Genomic DNA, 27703 nt, shown 5'->3' with positions numbered 1-27703 from the left:
GGTTGCCTTGATTCTTCCTCCTTTCGAACCAGCTAATACTTGTTCCCTGAAATTCATGAGTTCGAAAACTATTTTCTTGATTGCCATTACCTCAGCTAGGAGAGTATCAGAATTGCAAGCTCTAGCCATCTGTCCCCCTTACTTAATTTTTCACAAAGGTAGGGTTTCCCCCAGAATCAACCCCTCCTTCCTACCAAAAGTTTGCTCAGTGCTCAGTCTGAATCAATCAATAGAACTACCTGTATTCTTCCCTAATCATGGCAACAGGGCAGAATATAAACTCCACCAATTGGGTGTTCATAGATGGTTAGGTTTTTACTTGCACAGGACAAAATAATTCAGAAAATCTGACCAATTGTTGGTATCCTTTGCAGAAAACAAAAAGGGACCTTCAGTCTCCAAAGTAACTGTATTGAAATGGCTTTCAAACACCATCACTTATGTCCATAATTCACAGAACAAGCAGCTGCCAGGAAAAGTCTGAGGACACTCAACTAGGGCCTTTTCTACCTCTACTGCCTTTCAGGCCTGACTGCCTTTAGACTACATTTGTGCGGCAGCTATGTGGGTTAATCCCCATACCTTCATCACCCATTACAAAGTAGATGTGGCCTCCCGGAACAGGGCAGCCTTTGGTTCCATTATTCTGAAGAGTCTGTTCCTTTGAGCCACCCAAGAAGGTGGTGCTGGGAATGCGGTCCCAACCAGCAAGAAGGATGGCGAGATAGGGACAACATAACATAAAGAAGTTATGAACTCACCATAATGTTCCATGTTTCTTTGATCTCGCCTTCCTTCTTGCATCCCTCCTTCCTCTTCCTGAAGGATCGATGGGAATTATCTATCATTTAGCTACATAGGCTGTGATTTCCTTCCTGCCTTAGCAGTTGGGTGGACTTAGTCCTTCCACTTCTATCTTGGTAGGACAGATATATAATTTATTTACATGCGTATCTATGTTGTGCTCTTTAGTCTAGTGTTATGGGTTATCACAAACGAGGTGTGGGTAACTCGCTAGGCATGTTGGGATAGGGTCTAGCCTTGAGCCAGTGGAAGCTCTCAAGCTTTAGAATCCAGCTGAGTCTGAGCCGAAGATCGGCTCCAAACTCAACCAGTAAGAAGGAAGCTGAGATCAAAGAGAACAAACATGCAATGTTATGTTGAGTACGTAACTTCTTTTTTTAGCATTTTGTACTTTTTTATAATTGACATAGAATATTCATACTTGGATGTACCAACTTCACTGCTTGCTTGCTTCCATTGCAGATTACATAAAAGAGGAATGTATTTCAAGCCTCTTATCACTCGACACCTGAGCATATAACTGTTCTCCTCAATAACTTTTGTATCTCTATGTTAACCTGTTCATCATTTGATAGCATACATGCCACTCGTATGAACTGCCCCTTGACTAAGTTATGTTTACAGTGCCGGGGGTGACAAATTTTATAGTGAGGATAAGAATTAGACAAAGTACTTTTTCTGTAAATGGAGGAAATAAAATTGTTATTCTTGATCTCAAGTCTAACCTCTGAAAACTGAGTAGATTGCATTGCTTGTTCGTAGGTAAACTTTAAAAATTTGGTTGTCTGCGTTATATTTCAGAATTTCGTTTGATTTAGCTCCTCCTTTTCTCCTTGTGATAAATGTATCATCCTAAAATCAGCAGTAAGAATTCTAACTGGAACTATACTGGGAATTCAAGATGTACAATTTCTCCCAGGTGAGCATAACTAAATTAGCATAAATGGGGACACACACTGCTCCCTTGATTTGTCTATAAAATTCCTCCTCCAAAAATAAACAGTTCTGTAAAACTAGTTCCATTAGCTCCATAATGAACCTGATCTCTTTCTCCCATCAAGTTCTTCATGCTCTATAAATGCTTTGTGGTGATATTCTAACCCCATATCATGTGTGATACTAGTAAATAAATAAACAGCATCCACAGTGAGGAAGTTTATGTTCTTAAAGTATTCAGGTGTTGGTTTCTGTAGAAAAAATCCTGTGAATCTTTCAGTTTGTGTGAGTATCTGTTTAAAATATTTTTTCAGTCCCTATCAGTATATATAACCAGGGATATGTCTTCAACCCCTGTGTGTTAACTGTAAATCTGTACGCGGGGAGGTGAGAATATCCTTGTGTTTTAGGTATCCCATACAGCACTGTTACTAACGATTGCTTATTCAGAAGAAAATAATATAATCCAAAGTTATCAAACCTTGCATTAAAGCATCCCCCAAATAGAGGTCAGTTTTCCTATACATTATATTGATTTCATTCTTAGATATAACACTAAATACTTAGTATTATGTTTATCGTATAATACGTCAAAAATGGAACACTCATAATCTATCTGGCTGGGTATGACCATTCCCCCCGTCAGGTTTCATGATCCTTGTATCTTTAGTTAAATTTTCTAGGAGTTTCCACTTATGTGGTAAATTAAAATATCTAGTATGTGTATTGTTTAAAGTGGATTACATGTCCATTTCACAAGCTTTCTTGAATAACATCACCATCTTATTAACAGGGGGAATTATAATGACTTTTTTCTTACTAGGGTTGATAGTTGATGGTGAACAAAAGTTCTTGTTCATAATTGCCAAGTTCAGTTTCTTGGTATAAAGTTTCAAATCTAATACTTAGAAATGTCCACCTTCTTATTTGGAACAAAACTGAACCTTTTTTGAATAAGTGAAATGATTGGTATTAGTGGTCAAAATGTAATTAAAAATAGTATACCCTTTCTGAGTCAGTATTTTACCTTTGTGTGGAGAAGTTATGTCCTCCACTTTAAGTAGCGTTCTTCTTTGTACCTATTGCTCTCTCCCCTCCCTATAAATCTCAGTTGCCTATTCTCTCCTCACCAACCCTCTCTTGCCTACATGGTAACCTCTGTTCATTTGTGATGTCGGTTGGGTAGTATCATCACATGTACTACTAACCACTTTGACTAAAGGACCTCCTCCAAGGTTTTGGACTTCTGGATCGAAATCCAGCTAAGACTAAAACATTTAGTCACCGTTTCCCCACCTACAAGAACTATTAGTGTTTGCGTTGGTTTAGGATTTTCTAGATTATCCTTCAGGTTTATGTTAAGTAAAGGGCAGAACTGTCCAAGATTTACAACAATAGCAATGGTAAAAAAAATCATATTTTTCATGTTAACACTAAAGCTACTTTGTTCAAACTTAGCCTTCTATTCATTTGTATTTCCATTACTTTTAGGTTTAAGTTTGTGTGCTGTAGTTATTTAATTGTTTTTGGTACATGAATGAATGTTATGTAAATCTGACAAATTTTTTTTGCGCCAGACATTTTTTTTAAATAAGACTGTCACAAAAGTTTTGAGACTGGCTTTGCTTACTCGGATGGCCATCCTCTTGGACCCTCCTCCAAAAGGGACACACCCACGAGGACAGCTCACTGATGAACACGCCTCAGCGTACCCCCTACATGTTTGCAGTAAATACAGGCTGAAAAACTAAGCTCATCTGTGTCTAATAAAGAACGGTTTGAAAAAGAACAGGATTCTGTGTTTACTTTCTTCATTTAAGCTTTTATCCCTGAGATTAGAATTAGAATTGTTTTTCTAGGGAATTTTATTTCAAACATGACCATTCCCACTGGAAAAGAGGAATTCCAATCAGAATTAAATGACTGCCATTTACGGATACCAGCACAATGAGGCACTGTCTCCTACTTGGTCCAGTCTTTCAAGGACAAGTAGGTCATATCTGTTTTCTATGTTTTCGGCTTACCACTACTTACCTAGTTGGCGAATCCGTACTTGTTCAACCTCCCTTTTTCTGGCAGGGTAGACCCTTATATTATTTTTAGTCTATTAAATAAAGTTTAAGAGCTTGTATATAGGTTACCTGCTTTGGATAATGCATTTTCTGTTTTATTTTTTTAGGGTGTTTGGCACTTAAAATCTGTTGAGATTTTAACTGTTTATGTGAAATCACTCACTATTTAAACTCGTATCTTTGTGCTTTTGTTCTGATGATATCCTGAGTTGTAGAGACAAAAATGCTTAACCCACTGTTTTTTATTGGATTAAACTGTTGAGTCTAACTGGCCTTTATTGTTGTATCTGATGATGTCCTTTTCATTCTTCCGTAACGTTGGTTGTTCGGATCCGACCTGTGATCCATCTCTGCTGCGTTCACATAACTTTAGGATCCAAGTCTTCAGCTCCTTCCTTTCCCACAATGCATCTTACCTTCCTTAACTCCTCAGATCTCGTTTGCTTCCATCCAGCACAAATGTGGTCTGTTAGTCTCAAGTGTTTTTTCCTAAATGTGAGTTGCTATTTTCCTGTATTTCTATCTTGTTTTTCTTAATTGTTGAAAAAATCTAGTACTGCTAATCTCTTTACTTGACTAGCTATCCTTTACCTCCCTTCCCAAGTTAGTCTGTCTGCTGATATTAGGGTCTTGATGTTCGTGTTACCCTGCTGCAGTCGTCAGACTTGGGTTATCCTGTCATCAGGCGGTCCCACAGTCGGACGGATTTCCAAAGTGTTGGTCTGACGTCGGTTGCTGCCGCCTCATCCCTGACGTCAGTGCGCCAGGGGTATATATTGCAACCGACGCCATTTTCTTCAGTCTTTCTTGCCGCATGATGCCTGAAGCAGAAGCAGTTCGCAAGTGCCAGTCAGCCGACTCCTGAGGTTTTCGAATTCGAATTTCAGACCGAAGTCTTCTATAAAGCTAAGTACCCCATTGGGGAAACTTTTCTTGCCTCAGTCCGATGTCAGAAAAAGTTAACAATTGTATTTCTTGTGGGAAGCAAATACCTCATAAGGATTTTCATTCTTATTGCATACCTTGCCTAGGCCCTGATCACGACGTCACTTCTTGTCTATGTCCTTCAAGGATGCATCTGCAGTCATCACATATGGGTTGTCCTGCTTCAGGCAGCCCTTCGGTCGGCCGGATTCCAAAGTCTGGGTCTGGCGTCGGCTGATGTCGCCCCTTCCCCGACGTCAGAGCGCCTGGGGTATAAAAGCGTCAGCCGACGCCATTTTCCTCAGTCTTTCTTGCCGCGTGGTGCCCGAAGCAAAAGCAGTTCGCAAGTGCCGGTCGGCCAGCTCCTGTAATTCAGCTAAACCGAAGACTTCAAAAGCTAAGTACCCCGTTGGGGACTCTTTCTTGCCTCAGCCGATGTCAGATAAAATTAATAATTGCTTAACTTGTGGGAAACAAATACCTCCTAAGGATTTCCACTCTTACTGCCTACCTTGCCTAGGCCCAGACCACGACGTCTCGGCCTGTTCCGCCTGTGCTTCCTTCAACCGACGCACTCTAAGACGTCGGTCGGAGTTTGCAGAGGAATTTTTTGGGGCTAGTTTTGCTTACAAAATGTCGGAGACTCCGACTTCACATTTAATGAAGAAACGCAAGGACAAGGACCGACACCCGCGGTCTGCGGTTTCGGCTGAAACCGCGGCCAGGCCTACCACGAGTGTCTCTGTTTCGGCTGAAACAGAGTCCTTGGTACTTCCATCCACCGAAACCGTACAACCGACAACCTCGGCCCCGGAGGCCACTACGGTTGTTGAATCTCCTTTGGAATCTGGTGTCCAGGAACCTTCCGACACCATTCCCTTAGACAAAAGTACACCAGCATGTGGTGCAGCCAGGCCTCCTACATCCATGTCTATTAAGGCATTCTCTAGGGCTAAAGCTGCTAAACACTCAAAATCTATGCCTCCCAGGGTTATCCCTCAGGGACCCACTACAGGTTCTCAGATCCTTAGTCTAGCAGAGGACCTTATTTCATTAATTAGGGGCTCTCAGCCTCATCCGGACAGGGGCTCTCAACCTTCTACAGCAAAAAGGCCCAGGGTTGAGCCCTCTGATCCCCTCTCCTCAGATGAGGCCTCTGCTGGCTCTGCCCTCTCGGACTACCAGGAGGAGGCTTTTTCGGCCTACGAGGATTCAGATGCAGAGGAATCTATCCCTTCGGCCTCCCCTCCTGAAGAACTGTCTTTTGGGGAAACTTTGCACACTAAGAGGGAGCATTTCCAATGGCAGGGCCAGGAATTCTCCGATTCCAGGAAGAGATTAAGGACCTTCTTGCATTTGCCTCAGCATAGACCTTTGGCTATTTCACCTGTTTTGAATGTCATTGATGATGTGTACTCCGAATCTAGCACAACCCCTGACACTCTCCCTCTGGCTCCTGCCAAACCTGATAGGTACTACAGGGTCCCAGAATCACATCTTTTCCTTTACAAGGCCCACTCTGCTGATCCAGAAACTATTTACCAGGGCCCTAAAGGGGTTACAGCTGCCACTACAAAAAATCCACTCCCCTCTGAAAGGGAGTCCAGGGCTTTAGAGCGATGGGGTAAAAAGGTGTATACTTCTGCTACCTTTGCTATGAGGGCTTTAAACTGTCAATTTCATATGATACAGTACCAAGAATATTTGTTAGATGAATTGCATAAAAAACTGTCTTCACCTGAACCCCTAGATCGCAAATCACTTCAGGATCTGGTACGTAACTCTCAGCAGGTTAGCAACCATTTTTTGCAGTGTGGTTATGATGCATTGGAAGCTTCATGTAGGTCAGCTATGACAGGTGCAGTTATACGTAGGCTTGCTTGGCTGAAGGAACAATCTCTGCCAGACCATGCTAAAGCAAAGATTCTGGATGCTCCACTGGAAAAGCAAACGTTATTTGGCTCCACTGCTCAGGAGGTCTTAAAGAAATTTGAAGAAAAGGCAAAATCTGTACAAACAGTCAAAGATTTTATGCAGGTCCAACCACCAAGATTCAGCAGAAATTGGCCTTCCAAGAACTGGTCCTTTCCAGACATAGACAGATTTCAGAGGCAAGAACAGGCGTGCCAGAGGTAGAGGGCAAGCTAGAGGCTCCTACAGAGGGCGTCAATGGCAGCATCCCAACCAGAGAGGTAGTGCAGGGCCTACAACTGCTGCACAAGGACAGACTCAATGACTTCACCTTGACACCGCCAACCAGGGCTCAATTGGAAGCACCTTTGGGCGGAAAGCTTTCCTTATTTTCAGAAAATTGGCACATTATTACAAGGGACAAATGGGCACTACAAATAATAGACAAAGGATACAGGTTCCATTTCCACACATTACCGAAAAGAAAAAACATGCCAGACCTGCCACCAAATCTAAGGGCAGAGGCTTTGAAACAAATCTCCAACTTAATGAAAATGAAAGCAATAGAAAAGGTTCCTCTCGCAGAACAAGGCCAAGGATTTTATTCCAGACTCTTCCTTGTTCCAAGAAAAGAAAAGCAATGGAGGCCTATTCTCGACTTGTCCGCACTAAATACTTATCTCATTGTGCCAAAATTCAAAATGCTGACTCTACAGCAACTCCTTCCCATGCTGGGCAAGGGGTCTTGGCTGGTAACTCTGGACCTCAAGGAGGCATACCTGCATGTCCCTATCAGACAAAGCTGCAGAAGACACCTCAGATTTCTTGCAGGTTCAGAGCATTATCAATTCTCAGCATTGTCCTTTGGCTTATCTACTGCGCCCAGAGTATTCATGAAATGCCTGGCATCAGTAATTGCACACTACAGACTTCAGGGGATGCAAATATACCCGTATCTGGACGACTGCCTTATACAAGTGGACAGCCAACAAATTTTGGTAAAACACTTGAATTATGCCATTTATCTTCTTCAGGCCATGGGATATACAGTCAACATTCACAAGTCAAGACTTGTACCATCCCAAAGAATAACTTTTCTGGGTGCGGATCTAGACACAACCACCCAAATGGCTTTCCTCACAGAAGAAAAACAAAATCAACTACCGGATTACTTCAAAAACCTGTCAAGACAAACTCAGCTGACTGCAAGGAAAATCCTGCAGGCCTGGGTTACATGGCTTCTTGCATTCTTCTGATTCCTCAAGCAAGGCTACATATGAGGAAACTCCAATGGTACCTAAGGAGTTTATGGACTCAGCACAGTCACAGCTTGGAAACTTTGATACCACTCATCCCATGCCTTCAAAAGGAATTTCTGTGGTGGGCTCAAGCAAGCCAGTCAAACAGGGGTTTGCCCTTCAGCAAACCAACAGCCAGCCAAACCATTACAACGGACGCTTCAGACCACGGATGGGGAGCGCACATGGAAGGAAGATGCATTCAAGGACTATGGTCACAAAAAGAGCTACGCATGCACATAAACCAAAAGGAAATGCTGGCAGTGATACATGCAATCGAGGCCTTCAAGTTATTTCTACATCAAGGCCACCTGCTAATAAGGACAGACAACACTACAGTTATGCGATACATAAACAAGCAAGGAGGCACCCATTCCTACCCTCTTTGCAGACTAGCAATGAGTCTATGGGAACTTTCCCTGACTCTCAATATACAGCTGCAATCCCAGTTTGTACCAGGAAAGGACAATATACTGGCGGACAGCTTAAGCAGGAACATCATGGATGCACACGAGTGGATGCTGCACCCAGACATCTTCCATCAGATAACACAATCATGGGGGAGACCGGACATAGACCTCTTTGCCTCCCCACACAATCATCAGCTGGACAAATTCTGCACAAGGACATACCACCCACAAGCATGGAAAGTGGACGCCCTCACTTTCAGCTGGAAAGATCTAACAGTGTATGCATTCCCACCTCTTCCATTAATGACCAAGGTCTTACTGAAGATCAGGGCCGAGCAGCCAAGAGTGATTCTGATAGCTCCGGACTGGCCAAGACAGCACTGGTACCCATTGCTAAAGAGCATGTCATGGACAAAACCATGGCTTCTTCCACAATGGCCGCTTCTCCTGACACAGCACAATTACAAAACTCTGCATTCCAACCTGAAAACATTACAGCTAGCTGCCTGGAAAATACCTTGACTCATCACCAGGATAAGCTATCCAAGAGAGTGAAGGATATCATCATGGAAGCTCGCAGGCCTTCCACACGAAAGGCATACTCAGCAAAATGGAAAAGATTTCACACTTGGAACACCTCAAAGGGCCTAGATGCAACAGTTATGAACATGGCGCATATCCTGGAATATTTAGCAGAAATGCTCCACGATGGCCTGTCTTACTCTTCCATTAAAATTCATGCTTCAGCAATTTCAGCAGAGTACAACACTGAACCTCCTGTCTTCTCTCATCCTCTGCTAAGACAGTTTCTAAGAGGAATTAAAAACATCAATCCTCCAAGGAAACCACCACTGCCTACTTGGGACTTTAACTTCGTGTTGGAAAAACGAACACTGCCTCCCTTTGTACCAGCAGCATCTGCAGAACTACAGTTCCTCTCATGGAAGACTGCCTTCCTTCCGGCCATAACCTCAGCAAGAAGAGTATCTGAGTTACAGGCCCTCATGGCAGTACAGCCATTTCTTATTTTTCATCAAGACAGAGTCTCATTGAGAACCAATCCTTCATTTATGCCAAAGGTGGTATCTAGGGTCTCATTAAACCAAGCTATTCACCTGCCTACCTTCTTTCCAAATCCACAAAACAAAAGGGAAAAGCTTCTGCACACCCTGGACATACACAGACAGTTGCGCTACTACTTGGACAGAACTAAAAATTACAGAAAAACTGACCAGTTGTTTGTAGCATATGCTGCTGGTGCACAAGGAAAAGCAATTTCAAAACAGACAATTTCAAAATGGATAGGGAATTGCATTCGTTTCTGTTACTCCTTTCATGGAAAAACTGTGCCAGCTAACATTAGACCTCATTCGACCAGAGCCACAGCCACCTCCACAGCCTTCTTAAGAGGGGTGGCTGCCAAGGACATTTTAGAAGCTGCTACATGGAGCTCCGTGCATACATTTTCCAAGCATTACAACTTACCTTTATATTCCAGATCCAGAGCAGGCTTTGCTACGGCAGTCCTGCAGGGCATTTTAGCTACACCATCCTTTACATAGATCCTCCACCCCCAGATTGGCTATGGTATTCTACCCATATGTGATGACTGCAGATGCATCCTTGAAGGACATAGTACAGTTTTGTACCTACCATAAATGTAGATGTCCGATAGGTATGCATCTGCAGTCAGGTTTACCCTCCCTCCTTCCCCTCTGTGGTATTTCTTGGGTACATTCCCCTTTCATAGCTAGCTGGGGTTATCTTTTATGGTGTATTTGTTTTTGTATATGTATATATTTTTGTGCATGTTTGGAATTTATTGCATTTCTCCAAATTTAGCCTTTCTTAGAGGGCACGTGGCATCTGGGGCAAGAAAAACTGAGGAAGATGGCGTCGGCTGACGCTTTTATACCCCAGGCGCTCTGACGTCGGGGAAGGGGCCACATCAGCCGACGCCAGACCCAGACTGTGGAATCCGGCCAACCGAAGGGCTGCCTGAGGCAGGACAACCCATATGTGATGACTGCAGATGCATACCTATCGGACATCTACATTTATGGTAGGTACAAAACTGTACTTTTTTGTGCAAGATTTAATAAACGTACTATTAAAAGACGTTTTGATTTCACACAACACTTTTTTGGTAGAAAATTTAATTACACCATGCCGTCGGAGCTACCGACTACCGGCGTGCACAAAAAGCGCAGGGATAAGGACCGACAGCCCAGCCCTAAGCCTGATTCCGAGGCCTCAGTTGATCCGGTCTCCGGTTATCAGTGAGGCTCCGACGCAGCCTCTGACTACCGCAGTTCTGGAACCCGAGACCGCTACAGATATTTTGATGGAATGTACTAGGCCGACGCAGCCTTTTACTTCAGGCCCTTCCGACGATTTACCTTCCAAGGACGTCGCTGCTTCTGAAATGCCATCGGTTTCTGATGGCGTTTTCAGACCGACGACTCTTACAGTCAAAACGTTTTCCAAGTTGAAGACTCCTTCTAAATCGAAAAAGACTTCACTTCAGTCTCCTGTTCAAGGCCCTATGCCTAAGAAACAGATGCTCAAGATGGCTGAAGATTTGATTTCTCTTATCAGGGGTTCTCAGCCTCCTCCTGACAAAAGGCCTAGACAAGAGGAAGATTCTGCTTCCTCTGAACAACTGTCTATTTCTTCGGATTCTTCTGAGGACCAAGACTTTTCCTTCTCTCCTTATGCAGATTCTGATGCTGAGGACTCTATTCCCTCAGCTTCTCCCCCAGAAGACTACTCTTTTGGGGAAACTTTACACACTACGAGGGAACATTTTCACTGGGAAGGTCAGGATTACTGTGATTCCAAGAAAAGGCTCAGAGTTTCTTTTACTCCCCCAACACAGACCCCTAGCCATTCCTCCTGTTTTGGACTTTGTGGATGATGTCTATTTAGAATCCAGTTTCAACCCTGACTCTCTACCTCCTGCCCTGGCCAAGCCTGACAGATACTACAGAGTACCTGATTCCCACAAATTCCTTTACAAAAGCCCAGTAGCTCACCCAGAGACTATCTCCCAGGGTCCCAAGAGGGCTAAGGCTTCCATGGCTAAAAATCCAGTACCTTCTGAAAGGGGTTCAAGAGCACTAGACAGATGGGGGAAAAAGGTTTACACCTCAGCCACTTTAGGTATGAGAGCATTAAACTGTCAATTTCATATGCTTACATATCAGCAATTTCTGATCTCTCAGTTAAAACAAAAGATAACCACTCTCCCTCAACAATCTGAATTGAAAGAAGTACAGGATTTGTTGCACGCCACCGAGCAGGTGGGCAAACATACCTTACAATGTGGGTTTGATTCTTTAGAGGCCTCCTTCAGAGCAGCTGTCACTGGATCAGTTATACGTAAGCATGCCTGGTTAAAGGAACAAAGTCTGCCTGATCATGTTAAAGCAAAACTACTAGATGCTCCCTTACAGCAGGATGTTCTTTTTGGTGTTAAAGCAGAAGAAGTTTTAAAGAAAATGGAAGGTAAGGCAAAATCAATGCAGACAGTCAAAGATTTCCTACAAGTACAACCCCCTCGCTTCAGTAGAAACTGGCCAACAAAAAATTGGTACTTTCCAGCCTCTGACAGGCCTCAGAGGGGTAAATACAGGTGCCCAAGGGGCAGAGGACAACCACAAGCTCAGTATAAACCTCACCAATGGGGCACTCCAACCCAGAAGGGAGGAGAAGACAGGTCTCAATCCACCACAAGGCAAACTCAATGATTTGCCCCTCAGCTGGCCAAACAAAGCTCTTTTGTCAGCCCCCCATGGGGGAAAACTAGCACTATTTGCAAACAACTGGCACATGGTCACAAAGGACAAATGGGTCCTAGACATAATTTTACGAGGATACAGATTCCACTTCCACACCTTGCCAATAAAAAGAGGAATGCCAAACCTGCCACAAAATCAAAGGGCTGAGGCTCAAAAACAAATTACAGCTCTCATGGCCATGAGAGCCATTCAGACGGTACCAACTCAAGAGCAAGGCCAAGGATTTTACTCAAGACTCTTCCTAGTACCCAGAAACGACAATGCTTAGAGACCAATTCTGGACCTTTCAATTCTAAACACGTACTTACAAGTTCCCAAATTCAAGGTCCTAACACTACAGCAGCTACTTCCCATGTTGGGCTAGGAAGCATGGGTGGTAACGTTGGACTTCAAGGAGGCATACCTGCATGTCCCTATCAGACAAAGTTGCAGAAGATACCTCCGTTTCATTGCAGGTTCAACCCATTATCAATTCTCTGCACTGCCCTTTGGCTTATCTACTGCGCCCAGAGTATTCACAAAATGCCTGGCACCAGTAATTGCATACTGCAGACAAAGAGGAATTCAAATATATCCATACCTGGACGACTGCCTCATCCAAGCAGAAAGAAAAGACATTCTCCTACAACATCTGGCATTTGTGAAGCATCTACTAAATTGTCTGGGGTACACAGTTAGCGAAAAGAAGTAAAAACTAGTACCCTCACAAAAAATGACATTCCTGGGTGCCAGCTTGGACACAACGGCCCAGAAATCTTATCTTACACCAGACAAGCAATTACAACTGACTCAATATTTCAAGACAATGGCAACAAAGACCCAATTAACTGCAAGAAAAATTCTGCAGGCTTTGGGCTTCATGGCATCTTGCATTCTGATAATACCATTTGCAAAAATGCATATGAGGAAATTACAGTGGTACCTAAAAAGCGTATGGTCTCAACACAGCCACAGCTTGAACACAGTGATATCTCTCATTCAATGCCTTCAACAGGAATTTCTATGGTGGGCACAGGCATGTCACCTCAACAAGGGTTAGGCTTTCACCTTACCCCCACCCAGACAAACGATCACAGCAGATGCTTCGGACTATGCCTGGGGGGCACACATGGCAGAGCAATGCATTCAAGGCTTATGGACTGCAGAGCAAAGAAAACTGCACATAAACCAAAAAGAGATGCTAGCTGTACAGAAAGCTCTGACAGCCTTCAAGGATCTACTACAGCCAGGACAACTTGCAATAAAGGCGGACAACACCACAGTAATGTGGTACATAAACAAGGGGGCACACATTCCTACCCTCTTTGCAGGCGAACAATAATCTTATGGAACACAGCTCTGGCCTACCAAGTCCAGTTACAAGCTCAATTCCTGCCAGGACAGAAAAACACATTGGCAGACGACTTGAGCAGAAACATCAAAGATCCCCACGAGTGGAAGCTAGACCCACAAATATTTACAATGATAACTCAAAGATGGGGTCTACCAAATAACCAAATATAGACCTGTTTGCCAGTCCTCAAAACTACCAGCTGACAAAATTTTGTACAAGGACATTCCAACAACAAGCTTGAAAAGTGGTCGCGCTCTCCTTCATTTGGAAATACCTGACAGCATATGCCTTTCCTCCATTGCCTCTTCTCACAAAGGTACTTTTGAAGGTCAAAAAGGAGAAACCTCCGATGATTCTCATAGCCCCAGACTGGCCACGCCAGCACTGGTACCCGCTACTGAAGAATATGGCTCACAGCCCACCATGGATATTGCCTCAAATACCTCATTTGCTCACGCAGCAGAACAGTCAGATTCTACACAGCCAGATCAAAACCTTAAACCTGGCTGCATGGCAAATCAATTAAGTATCCATCCTGCACCTCTTTCACAAGCAGTACTGGATGTTATTCTAGAAGCCAGGAGGCCAAGCACCAGGAAGGCTTACTCGGACAAATGGAAAAGGTTTTCTGCTTGGAACCAAGCTAAAGGCCAAAACACAACTCAGCCTCATATGCCTCACATTCTGCAGTATTTAGCTGAGATGTTGCATAAAGGACTTTCCTTCTCCTCACTTAAGATCCATGCATCAGCTATTTCAGCTCACTATGACACGAATACACCTTTATTTTCAAATCCTCTCCTAAGGCAGTTCCTCAGAGGGGCAAAAAACATTAGACCACCTAGAAGAGCTCCTACACCAACATGGGACCCCAACTTTGTTCTGGAAAAACTAACGCTACCTCCCTTTGAACCAGCTTTTTCTGCAGACCTTCAGTTCCTATCTTGGAAGACTGCCCTGCTCCTGGCAATAACTTCTGCTAGGAGAGTCTCAGAATTACAGGCACTTATGGCAGTGGAACCTTTCCTCATTTTTCATCTACGAACTAATCCTTCCTTCATGCCTAAGGTGGTTTCCAGTGTAGCTTTAAATCAAACCATTCACCTACCCACTTTCTTCCCCAATCCACAGAACAAAGGTGAGAGACTCCTGCACTCCTTGGACATTCACAGGCAGCTTCGTTACTACTTGGATAAAACTAAGGCTTTCAGAAAAACTGACCAGCTCTTTGTTTCCTATGCTACAGCTTCTCAAGGGAGGGCCATATCCAAGCAAACCATTTCTAAATGGATAGGCCATTGCATTCGATTCTGCTTTACCCATCATGGGAAGCCAGTTCCTCCTATCATTAGATCCCACTCTACCAGGGCAACAGCTACCTCTACAGCCTTTCTCAGGGGGGTCCCTACCAAGGAAATTTTAGAAGCTGCAACTTGGAGTTCTGTACACACCTTCTCCAAACACTATCACTTACCTCTTTATTCTAAGTCCAGGGCAGGCTTCGCCACTGCAGTTCTGCAGGGCCTCATTGCCTCCACTAACCCTCTATGATGCCTCCACCCTACCTTAGCTTTGGGATTCTACCCAAGTGTGATGACTGCAGCAGGGTAACACGATGAACATAGTACAGTTTTGTACCTACCATAAATGTAGATGTTCGAGTGTTCACCCTGCTGCAGTCCAGGTTACCCTCCCTCCAACCCCTCTGATCTACTGGCTAAATCTTTGCTATGCCTTACTGATGTATTTGTTTATAGCTGAAGGGATTTTGTGTCTGTACAGTGTTCTCACCTTTTGGTACTAATTTGGATCACCCTTTTGGGGGCACCTGACATCTGGGGCAAGAAAAACTGAAGAAAATGGCATCTGTTGCAATATATATACCCCTGGCGGACTGACGTCAGGGATGAGGCGACAACAACCAACGTCGGACCAAGACTTTGGAAATCCGTCCGACTGCGGGACCGCCTGACGACAGGATAACCCAAGTGTGACAACTGCAGCAGGGTGAACACTCGAACATCTACATTTATGGTAGGTACAGAACTATACTTTCTTTCCTCCCTACTCTTGCCTTCTGCAGTTTATAGTGCTGTTGGCACTTTTTCCTTTTTCTTCTTTTCTATTTTTCTGTATAAATATGTATATATATATATATATATATATATATATATATATATATATATACAAAAAATTATTTATGTCTCTCCTTTGTGTGCATCAGATAGCTTAGCCTGCCTTTCTCTGTGTTTGACTGAAGTCTTTTTCTTTAAAATGTCAGATAAGCCTGCAGGTTTTAAAATATGCACCACTTGTGGGCACAAAATTCCAAATTCTTATGCCCACAAGAGGTCTGCTGTCTTGGGCCAGGACATTTGAATGCTGACTTACTTGCGTGGCTTTCAACTCTCGTTCCCTGTCATACAGACGAAACAAACTGATTTTGAGATGTCTGTTGCTTTCTTCTGAGGCTCAAACCCCCTTCTAGCCTTCAACCTAAAGTCCACAAGAAACGAGCCCTCTCAGCTTCTCCATGGGGCTACATCTTCTCAGGCCTAAAAAAGACCAAAATTGTTGGATCTGACTACTTTGGATCCGATAAAGACTAATCATCTTTAGATCTGACAGATTCCAGACCAGCAGGCAAGTCTGGCCCTCCAATCCGATCGTCCTCGGATCCTAACACTTTGTATCTCAGCCCAGCCTCGGATCTGGCAGACATTCTACTGCTCCAGACTTCTACTTCCCTAATGAGGCCTCCTTTGGATCCTAAGCCTTCAGATCCAAGGTCTCAGAGCTGTACCCCTGTTCAGAGCAGATCAGGTTCTCCTGCTCTGACCTCTCAGGTCACACTATCACCGGCTAAAGTCCGTGTATTCTTCAGCATCCTTTAGGTTTTCTCCGGGCTTTTGCCAGTCAGAGATAAACAGGATGATGCAAAGTTTTCTCAAAGCTCAGATACAGATGGGGATTTTGTCACCTCCATCCCATCCTGGATCCCAGAGAGCACCAACACCTGTGCTACAAAGTCCTCTTCTTAGTCGACCCACTGTTTTAGAATCCCAGGTTCCAGTTTTCTTGAAAGAGTAGTCTGATCTGAGAATATGCCTTTCCCTTTCTTCAACTCTGTTTCCAGGACCAGCTCTGTTCAGCTATTTTCAGGTTGGAGTGGGTCCCAGATCCAAGATGTCGATTTTGGTGCCAGCTCCAGGGAGGGATGGCTTTGGTTTTGACCTGGTCAGATCCGTCCCTTCCCCTATAGGGTTCAGCCTTCATTCGACAGTCAAGGTCCAGCTCTGTCTGGAGGCTTCAAATCTGGGGTGGACTACCCCCCTGGTGGCTTCGGCCCCGAGGGAGGGAGAGTGGGAGTTTCCCTGGGCCTGTCAGCCTTCCAGGTAGCAGAGAGGGCTTTCTCTAGAAGTAGAGATGCAACTCCTCATCCTACAGATCCTGCCCAGTTGTCATCTAATCCCAGCTTTGAGTCTTGCCATTGGTCAGTCCCTCCCCCCCCTGTAAGTCGCCAGACTACTTCCTCTGACCATCCCACAGAGGAGGTTCATTGGAAGAAAACAAGCAAGTTGGAGGCACGTGGACTCCCCCTTGTAGTCTTTAACCGAGTGCACTGGTTTTGATGGAGAAGGATCCCGCTGATCTCCACCAGATGACTCCTTCAGAGACATTCTTGAACTCCTGAGGCAAAAAGGTGGCTAAAAGGTGGCTAGTCCTCCCAAAATCCTCCTCCTGAGGAGTCTGTGTTCCTGAAAGCTTACGGGGCAGGCCCATCTGTGTCTTGGTTAACTCCCCTGTGGACAAATTCATTGACTTAGTTTTCCACCAGGCTCTGAAGAAACTGGACACAGTCGAGCTGATCTCTGAGCATCCTAAGTTCCTGAGTCCTCCCTCTGACCGCTTACACTGCAAGGGTATCCCAGTTGATGGCATTGTTGTGTAAGCAGCCACGAAAAAGGAGCTTGACAAACAAAGCTCCTCTGTTCATCACCCTGAACAAGGAGTCTTGCTCTTTAGACAAACATGGAAAGCATGTATGCCTGAGCCACATTTGTGCTGAGAGCATTAAACTACTTGGCACATTTTACATGTCTGCAGAGAGATCTGATCAAGGAGCTAACCAACTCTCTGAAAGAGATCTTGTCAGAGGAGAACCTTAAACAGGTTACTCCCCAATTGGCAAGACTGTCTTCCCTTACAAACTCCTTGATGAGGCTGATTTCGCACTCTGCGAAGGCACCTCACAAGCAGCCACTGCAGGCATCCTAGGTGATGCTTCCTCCTTCTTTGGACCATTGGTAAGAGAAACTCTTACCCACAGTGAGAAAGATGGAAAGACCTTGTCTGTTGTAGGGATCATGTTTTCTACCCCCCCCCTCCCCCCCAAAGAGCCTTTTCAAGAAGTCAAAGAGGTGGGAAGAAGACTTGGTTCAGGAAAACCTCAAGGGCCTTTCCAAGACTCTCATGGGTGGGGATAACTCTTCTAGGGACAGAGGAGGATGATGTAATGCCAGATACCACCCTAGAGGTGGTGGTGGGGGGGGGGTCCGCTTCAGGGAACTTTTTTTCGATAAGCCCTATCGGTGTTCCTGAAGCGCTGCCTGACTGCCTCCAAATGTCTGTCCCTGCACCTAGATGCCTGGACAAATGCAACAAACCATGCCTGGGTGCTAAAAATAATATCCAGAAGTTATTACATCCCCCCCCCCCCTCACCTCCAAGTCCCAGAAAGGGTACTTCCTACTGTGCCACCCAGTCAGAGTGAGTTTGCCATTTGAGAAGTTAAAAAAACTTCTATAGAAGAGTCATCCAAGAGGTCCTGACCAAGCAAATAGAATGCAGAACGTATTGTCACTTCTTTATGATGCCAAAGAAAATAGGGGATTTAAGACCAATACTGAATCTCTGCAGCCTCAACCTGTATGTTAAGAAGTCGAATTGCTGAATAGTTACAATTCAGTCCATCCTGCCACTTCTATGCAAGGAGGATCAGATGTGTTTGCTAGATCTCTAGGATGCGTATTATCACACAAAAATGAACAAATGCTCCAGGAGACACTTGCACTTTTGGCTGGCAGCCACTCATTACCAATTCAGAATGCTGCCCTTTGGACTCACCACAACCCCTGCGTGATTACCAAATGTATGGCAGTTGTCACGGCTCACCTGAGACTAAAAAGATTCAGGGTGTTTCCATATTTAGATGATTTGCTCCTTACTGCTCCAACAAGGCATAAACTCATTCAAGCCAAGGATTACCTAGTACAGATCTTCAGTTCTCTGGGTATCTCAATAAACCTGAAAAAGTCAAGTCTGACTCCTATGCAGAATCTACAATTTACAGGAAAGCAACTGAACACTTCAACTCAAATAGCGTCCTTACCTCTGCATTGTATAACTTCTCTGAGACAGCAAGTTCAGAACTTATTGGATCTCTCATCTCCTCCAGCGCAGTTAGTTCTCACATTGCTGAGATCTATGTCAGCAGCCATCATTCTGGTACCCTTAGCAAGATACTTTTATGCGAGTCTTCAATGGACCCCTGGCTGTTTAGTGGTCTGTTCTTCGCCAGCCCCTAGCTGCTCCTGTCAGACTAACTCCATTCTGCAAAAGCTGTCACCAGTGGTGGTTGCAATCATACAACCTGTAGCTGGGCAGGTCATTCTCTCTTCCCCCTCCAGTAGCCACAGTGACCATGGACACTTCCATATTGGGGTGGGGTAGACATTATCAGGGAAAGATGGTCCAAGGCATATGGTCCCAGCACTAGACCAAGCTGCATATCAGTGTCCTAGAGATGGCAGCAGTCATCCTAATGTTGCAAGCCTCTCAGGACCTTCTCCCTCTGACTGTTGCAATTCACATAGACATGTCAGTGGTCTGGTACATTAACAAGCATTTTGCAGTTAATCTATGAGAGTTTGGGAAGAGGCGATTTCTTCAAGCATCTTTCTAATTACAGCACACATTTCTAGGGAAACCAGTGTGCTAGCAGACAGCCTCAGCAAGTCCATTCTGATCCCTCACAAGTGGTCCCCTCAGTCAAGCAATAACCAACCAGATTTTCAGACTTTGGGGCCAATCTTGCTGCGCAATCTTTTTGCTTCTCCCGTAAACAACAAATGCAGCAAGTAGTTTGCTCTGATCCCCTCCTGAAGGGGGAGATCCCAAGGGATGCTTTAGTCCACAATTGGCCCCCAGGTCTCTCTTATCCGTAACCCCCCTTGATCCTGAAATTTCTACAGAAGGCCAGCAGGCTGAAGTGTTAGGTGATCCTCATTGCCACCTTTTGGCATAATCAGGGTTGGTTCTCTTCTATGGTCTCATCTGAGGTATCCCTCATGGATACTTGATCCCAATCAGGACCTTGTCTGCCATATGTCAGAGCATCGACAAACCACTCTGCACATACTTAAGATGACTGCATGGTTTCTCCAATTCCAGTAATTATAAGAAAGTCTAGGCTATCTTCCCCAGTATAAAACATAATCTTGGCCTTGCGGAAAGCTTCCACAGAAAAGGTCTTTAACAGTAAGTGGAGAAGATTTATGATTTGGGCTTCAAAGGAGAATATTGATCCATTTACAACACCTATATCAGCTAGTCTTTTTTTGAGTTCACTTTTTCATGACTGCACTAGTTTCTCTACCATTAAGCTGGCTGCCATTTCTAATTTTAATTCAGGAAAAGGATCTTCCTCTATTCTCTCATCGAAGTTATGCTATGATTTATAAGGGGTATTCTTCTGCTAAGACCTCCAATAGAAGACTCTGTTCTCCCCCTTGAGACCTAACAATTGTCCTTCAAGGTCTCACTCAAAATCCTTTCGAACCAGCTGATTCTTGTGACTTGAAATTTCTTTCATGGTAGACTGTACTCTTGGTAGCCATCACATCAGCCAAGAGAGTATCTGAACTGCAAGCCTCAGCCAAACCTCCTTACATTATTTTTCATAAATACAGTTTCCCTAAAAACAAATCCATCTTTTCTGCCTAAAGTAGCAACAGAATCTAACATTAACCAGTCCATTCAGTCGCCGGTTTTCTTTCCAAATTATTCAAATAAAGGAGAATAAGTGTTGCATCTTCTCATTGTTCTTACAGTTGCATTTCTATCTGCATAGAGCAACGAAGCACAGACAAATCTGATCAACTCTTTATATCTTTTTCTACTAATTGTTTGGGCCAAGCAGTATCCAAGATTGCCCTGGCAAAATAGATAACTGATTACATTTCTATCATTTATTCCCAAAAAAGTGTTGATTTGCCTCCTCCACCTAAAGCCCACTCAACTAGATCCATGGCCACTTAATCTTTTTCTGCCAGAACATCTGTTGATGAAGTATGTGTTTCAGCCACTTAGTCTAAGACTCATACATTTGTTTTGCCTTCTAAATTGGACATAGTCTCCAGATGCAGGGCATCATTCGGCTTGACAGTGCTCCAGCATATCCTTCCTTAGGGTCCACCCAGGAGTTACATAGCTGGGGACTCTGACCCAACAGTGAGGAAGAAAGAATGAAAAGGGCAACATCAGGTATAGAAGTTATATACTTACCATAACTTGACATATGTGTTGTCCATTTTCATTCCTCCTTGCTTCCCTCCCATCCATCCCCCAGCCTTGATGTCTTCGAGAAGTTACCTAGAGGAATTTTGAGCCCAGAAACTCATGGCGTGGGCCCCAGAAACTCCTGATTTGTTCTATTTCTTCTTGGCAATTCTACCTTTTAGGGCAGCAAACTTGACCTGAGGAGTTAGGGAAGTTATGATGCATTATGGGAAAGGGAGGAGCTCGAGACTTGGATCCTAAAGTCTTGTGAATGTGGCCAAGTTGGATACGAGGTTGGATTCGAAGACCCAACAGTGAAGAAGAATGAAAATGGGCAACACATATGACATGTTATGGTAAATACCTAACTTCTATTCTTTTCTACATTTTATTCACTTTGATGCACAGTGTTGGAAGTTATTTTGCTCAAGTTTTTTTTCCCTTGTGACAATGTGAACTCATCTTATCGTTTCTAAGTTGTTGTCAGCATTGCACAGTATACTCACCAGGCTGTGGTTCCAGACTAGTTAAGTTCTTCCAAGATTTGATCCATTCCTGCAGGATGTTCTTTCATCTCCACAGAACTTTCCATCCACCCTCCTTTCAACTTTGGGAGTTATCCCATCAGTTATGATTGCAGCTGGCAACTGCATGAAGAACATAGGGTAGTAATGTAGATGCTAAAGTGTTTTCACTGTTGCAGTATTCTTTCTCTCCCTCTCTCCATCCATCCCATCTTACCCCACGACATAGGGGTGGGCATTCCTAGTCTTCCAGGTTGTTCCTTCTCTTCTGTACAGACTCTGAAGTTTCTGAGCTAGGGCCATTAACCTTGGGGACCAGTGGGGGGGGGGGGGGTTGTCTGTTGGGGGTAAGAAAGTACTGAGGTTATGGTGCCAGCTGACTCCCTTTATACCCAAATGTCTTTGTCATCCAGGGTGTCCTCTGGCTTCAGGAGGAGAACATTTTCTGATAGTTGAGCTGGTGAAGGCTTTCCTTGTCAAAAAATCCCACCAGTTATGAGTGCAACAGTGAATACATTTGAGCTTCTGCATTTACAGTAAGTGTACACTACTGTACTTTGCTTGTCAGGTGGTGTTCTTTGAAGTGTCCCAGTGGTGGCAGGTTGCTCCTTAGTAAGGCACTTGACAGAACTTAATAGATTATTAGATGCAGAGCACCTCACTGTCTTCCAAAAAACAAATTCCTATTTTACGTAGGTATTTTCCTGGAAGATGACATAACCCCATGGTTAAGTTCTCTGTTAACCTTGTGTGTTATGGTGAAGTTGTTTTGTATGAATAGCTTTGAGAAATCCCATCAGCACCCAGGTGGCACACAGTGAGAATGAGAATAAATTACTGCTCTTTTTCCAAAGATGTAACCTAAGTAGACAAAAAATGAGGAGCCCGCTTCATTTGTCTTCCAAATTTGGATTTCGTTTCAAATGCTGAGGTGAGTCAGGCAGAACTGAATGAAACTGATTTGTGTTTTTGTCTAGGCACAAAAAGCCCAGTGTACCTGCTTCATGCGAATGGAGTTGTATCACATATGATACCTGTTTTGTTTTCAGGAGCTGTGATTGGCGATGGGCAGTCTGCAGTAGCTAGCAATATTGCCAACACCACCTATCGACTCCAGTGGTGGGACTTCACAAAGTTCGACCTTCCTGAGATCAGCAATGGTAAGAGATCTATGAAATGCAAACTTAAGAGCTGAATGGGTTTGGGGGCAGGCACTGTTTTCCTGCTTTTCTGTATTTGTGGCAAAGTCTTTCTGAATTATTACATTTCATGCTGTCTTTTGATCAAGGCACATATGTCCATACAGTAGGTTTGGTTATTAAACAGTCATTGCCCACAAGTTGGTTTTGCTCAAATAGTGTTCTCTCCAAGGATGAAACTAAATAAAAAGATTGAGTTAAGATTCCTGTTTTTCCTAGTGTGCTGACATGTGAGTTGTTTCCATCTGGTATGTGCATTTTCTTGTTTCTGACTTGCTGTTTTATTTTTATGTTAATTGCTTTTCTACCAGCTCAACTTTTTTTTTTTTTACCCTAGGAGTGACTAATTTCTTTGCTTTTGATGTACTTGCCAGGTCAGTCAGGTAGCCATTTTCAGTGAATTTATACTGCTCTAGATTAGTAAATTCCATTGATTATGTCCTGTGTGGGTTGAGTGGATGCCTGATAACATGTTAATAGAACTGAAACCTGAGGAGGTCGTCATCTTAGCAAGGTAATTTTTTCTTCGTTTTACATTCAAACCATCTTTTAAAGGTTAAGTCATAAATGTTTCCTTCCATTATTTTTTCCTTTTAGGCTGTTTGCATACTTTTGATTTACAATTACTTTGTAGACTGCTCCATTCCTGTTCCATGAGTGTTTGGTTACTTGTCTCAGTCAGTAATGCTTTGCAGAAGTTGAGAAGAAGAAAAAAATGATCCGATGTTCTCTTCCTTCCATTCCTCAATGGATGATTCCCCAGATCCATATCAAATCTGATTTCAGCTACTTTCAGGCTTCTGATCCAGTGCTCAGACTCCTCTCCTTATCTATAATCCCCTATAAGGATACCTCAGGTCTCATTTGCTGGTTGATAACTACAGATGTGGTCCTTCCTGCTTAGGCTTGAGTTGTTAAGAAATAAGTTCATATTGTTGGATTTATCACATTTTCTTTTCTTGGTGATCACTGATCCTGGGAACTATCACCGTATTAGCCTGATGAGCCTGGTCTGCAAGGCCATGGAACGTATCATCATGGAACTCATAAACAAAGACATTGGTAGCCTCCAAACTCTGGACCCCACCCAGTTCAAGTTTGTGAAAAGCAGATCATGCCTTCTGAATCTGATCGACTTCTTTGAGGCAGTCACCAAAGCCATAGACGAGGGTAAGGTGGTTCATACAGCCTATCTTGACCTCGCCAAGGCTTTCAACACCATCCCCCCTTCTGGAATTATAGCTAAACTCACTAAACTAGGTATAAATCCCTACATCGTAAGATGGGTTGTCAACTGGCTCACTGACAGAACCCACACCGTAAAAGCTGCAGACTCCAAATCTGACTTCAAACTAGTGAGTGTGGAATACCACAGGGTTCAGTCCTGGAACCTCTCCTGTTTGGTATCTACTTCTCTGAAGTACAAGCTAACACAGAAAGACTCTGGCTAATGAAGTTCGCAGATGACTGCAAACTAGGAGACGTGGTTGAGTCCCCAAATGATCTGGACATCCTACAGAAGGGCCTCACTGAAACAGGCGCCTGGTGTCAGAGGCATGGCCTCAAGCTCATTGCCAAACAGTGCATTGTCATCCCCTTTGGTAAAAACTCTGTACCCATGAACTACCACATAAATGGCAGTCTACTTAACGCTGAATGTGTGATAAGAGATCTTGGGACCCAGGTGGACAGTAGTCTCTCCTTTGTTAATCACATCGCTGCAGTAGTCAGGAAATCCTGCTATGTGGCACACCTCATCACAAAAGGATTCTCATCCAGGTGAAAAGATGTCATTGTTCCCCTCTACTCGGCACTGATTAGACCCATTATAGAGTACAACGCCCTTTTGGAATGTACCTTACAACACGGCGGAACTCCGGTCTGCTGGTGATAGGCAGTGGATTTTTGTTGTGCCGGCCTTCGGGGGGGGGGGGGGGCGCACCCATTCACGTGCGCACCTGCCTGCATGTCTTTGGATGTCGACTCGACTGTGGGGAGGGACAGTTCAGTGGAGGTATTAAAAATATTTTAATATTTTTGAGTTGTCATTTGGGAACTGGGTAGACATACATGTATGTTGGGGGAAAACAATCATATTAACATGTTTGCAGTTACAAACGTTGCGTATATTCTGTAGTGTAACCATCATCAGTCCACTGTTAAATAAATTGCTTAATTCCTGCCTTCCCTTAAACCTCATTACTCTTACAAAACATTATTCTGCATGCATTGTTACCACAGTTTCAATTTATTTCTATGTAATTTGCTCCTTCCCTTTTCTAAAGATCCCTCTCCCAGTACTTTTATCTTTTTGCAGTAGTCAGTAGTTCAAACACAGTTGATTTTGACTTTTGATTTCCATTTTCTGGTTATTTTTGGCAGCCAACAAAATTAAACCAAACAAGGCCTTATTTCCAGGGAATTCAGATCCTGTGTCCCACCTCAAAAAATACTTTCCTAGTTACAGCCATTTGCTTATTCAATATTTCTGATAGTACTCAGGTGAATTCTTAAAGTCTGCCAACTTATTGCACTTCCAAAACATATTTTCCCAGTAATCTGTTTCTTCCCTGTCACACTCCAGCATTTGGCATCTACCAGAGGAAAAACCCTTTGGAGTCTTCACAGGGCATAAAAATACCTATGTAAACATTTCCAAACAAAAATTCTAAATCTTCTAGATTTTATTGCATATTTGGGAGCCATAGATATTGTCCACATATTTGTTTTTGTCAATTGTTTATCCAGTCTCTCTTCCCAATCTTTTCTAACCTCCTGTAATAGATTCCATTAGTTTTTGTGCAGTATTTATATGCCCTACTAATTAACCATTATTATTATTAGCTTCTGTACTAGATTCAAGTAAAAACTGTACAGAGCATGTCTTTCACATAGGATTCTATTATCCCTTTCTCTTTGTACCCTGATAAAAATACGTGATAGGGAAGCAAGTCTCTAGTCTGCAGTCCAGATGTCTCATGCCTCTTGCCAGTCTGTGACTGTCCCCTCTCTTATTTTCTTCCCAATACCCTGATTCCTATGCTGTTTTTTTCCAGTAAATTCCAGCTGCCTGTTGACTTTTCTCTGTACCCCTAATTGGAGTCAGCAAAATGTCCTTTCTCCATTCTTGTGTTGATTTAATTCTTAAGACTACGTTCGGCTACTTTAAAAGCAAGCCGTACAGAATATGATATTCGTATTCTCAAGGATCTGCATCCAATACCCACTTTTCCTTATTTCTTGAATTTACCACCTGTTTCATCATCATCCTCCTCCCTTGATTATAGATTTTTCCTTGTGTTTGAGAGATTGTGTGTGTGTAGATATATAATAGTTCTGCTTTTAAATGTTAATTTCCCAAAATGTCGAAATCCAGAATATCGAGACTAGAATGCTGAAAGTTCATTGTACTGAACTGTCACAATGCCGAGTGTTAAAATCTCAAATCAGCTGTTAAAAAACCCTGTTGTTGATAAAATTGTATGCTGTGGCTTTAAGACGTTTTTGTGAGGTAAATAAGAAAAGATGGCTGAGGTTACCTGCTCCACTAAGTATCGGAGAGATATGTAGTAATTTGCAGTCTGACAACAGTGAAGTAGTGTCTCTGAAAGAGGGTTAATGAGTTTGTTGCAATTTTAACATGCAGCTGTGCAGCATGGCATGCTATGTTTACAGTTTTCTTCTATGTAGTGCGATGTCAGAGTTGATTACATTTAAGTAGCAGGGTGTGTAAGGGGTGCAGGGGGGGCTTGCCGCCCTGCTTAAACTTGGAGAATTTAAAATTGTTTTATATTTGTTGTGTGTTTTTGTGGTGGAGGAGAGGAAGTGTAGCTTTGCTGTGTTTGTTTCGATGTTATGGGACTCTCTGTTTGAGGTTATATTGGTGGTGTGACGTTCTGGTCTCTATTTCTGTATTTTGAGATTTTGGTAATTACAGATTTGAAAGTAGAACCATATGTATAATACACAACCTCTATAAAATCTCCCTTCAAATCAGACAATCCTACATCACTTTGTCTGTTGTAGGGGTCAACTTATCTCACTTGACCATTGCACTTTTCCACTCCCAGATAAATTCCTTCAACTCTCTCTTTTTCACAACTTCTCTGTGGTTGATAAAATATGCCTGATCTACATATAAAACCTAGAAGAAGAAAAACATTTTCACTGCTTGTGTCTTGCTGTCCATATCCAAGCTTCCATTTTTTTGTATTGTTTTGTTTGGTCTCTTCCTACATATCCTTCGATGTCCTGTAGTCCTGTCTCACCTTCATTCTTACATATGGGTTCGGAGCCGATCACAAATCTCAAAGTCTCTCGGTTGGCTTGTGGCAAGGTAGGTATCCCATAATGCACTAGTAAGAAAACCCAGATCTCATTTGCTGAGTCTACGAGTTCAGAAGTGCTTCTTTCTTGGTAGTGGCTAAGTTGGATTTTTTTCTACATTATTATTGTTCATAGTGATAATTTTGGCATTATAGTATTAGCTTAGTTTATGTAGCTTAGTCGTAGTTATTATAGGTAGAAAATAGTAGTGTGGTGTTGCATTTTGTGAAGTTGTTATTGAGAACTTGTTGGCCGTTGCTTCCGCAGGCCCATTTTGTTCCCCGAGTGGTATCCCTTACCTGTGTGCTAGTATTTTGATATATTTACTCTTATTAGCACAGGTCCGTGTTTGAGTTAGGGCCTTTTCTAATGTTGTAGTTTCACTAGAATAGTATTATTATTGATAGCTGTGTGCAGTGTTTTTACTATTCGTATTAGCTAGTAATTAGCCTGTCGAGATTTTGCAATTTTTGGTAGCTTTTCTTCTTGACTTAGCTTCTTCTCTGTTTATGGCTAGGTCCATTTAAGTTAGAGGACCTAGTCCTCTCTCGACCTTTTTCTGGTGTTTTCTCATCAGGGCTAAGCCTGTTTCAGTTAGAGGACCTA

General features: G+C 43.3%; 1 protein-coding gene across 1 annotated transcript in view; it reads left to right on the top strand.

Annotated features, from left to right (window-relative positions):
• Positions 1 to 27703, top strand: part of AMBRA1 (autophagy and beclin 1 regulator 1) — a gene marked incomplete in the record, with an annotated part of 1868076 nt that overhangs the window by 1185539 nt on the left and 654834 nt on the right. Inside the window, 1 exon segment of the mRNA XM_044082605.1 lies at positions 22622 to 22732. Coding sequence (XP_043938540.1) covers positions 22622 to 22732 — 111 coding nt within the window.

Source organism: Protopterus annectens, chromosome 9.part0 (genome assembly GCF_019279795.1).
Source record: "Protopterus annectens isolate FY-2018-M chromosome 9.part0, PAN1.0, whole genome shotgun sequence".
Taxonomy (NCBI): Eukaryota; Metazoa; Chordata; order Ceratodontiformes; family Protopteridae; genus Protopterus; species Protopterus annectens.
Note: the sequence above shows the minus strand (reverse complement) of the source record. Positions and strands in the feature narration are given on the sequence as shown.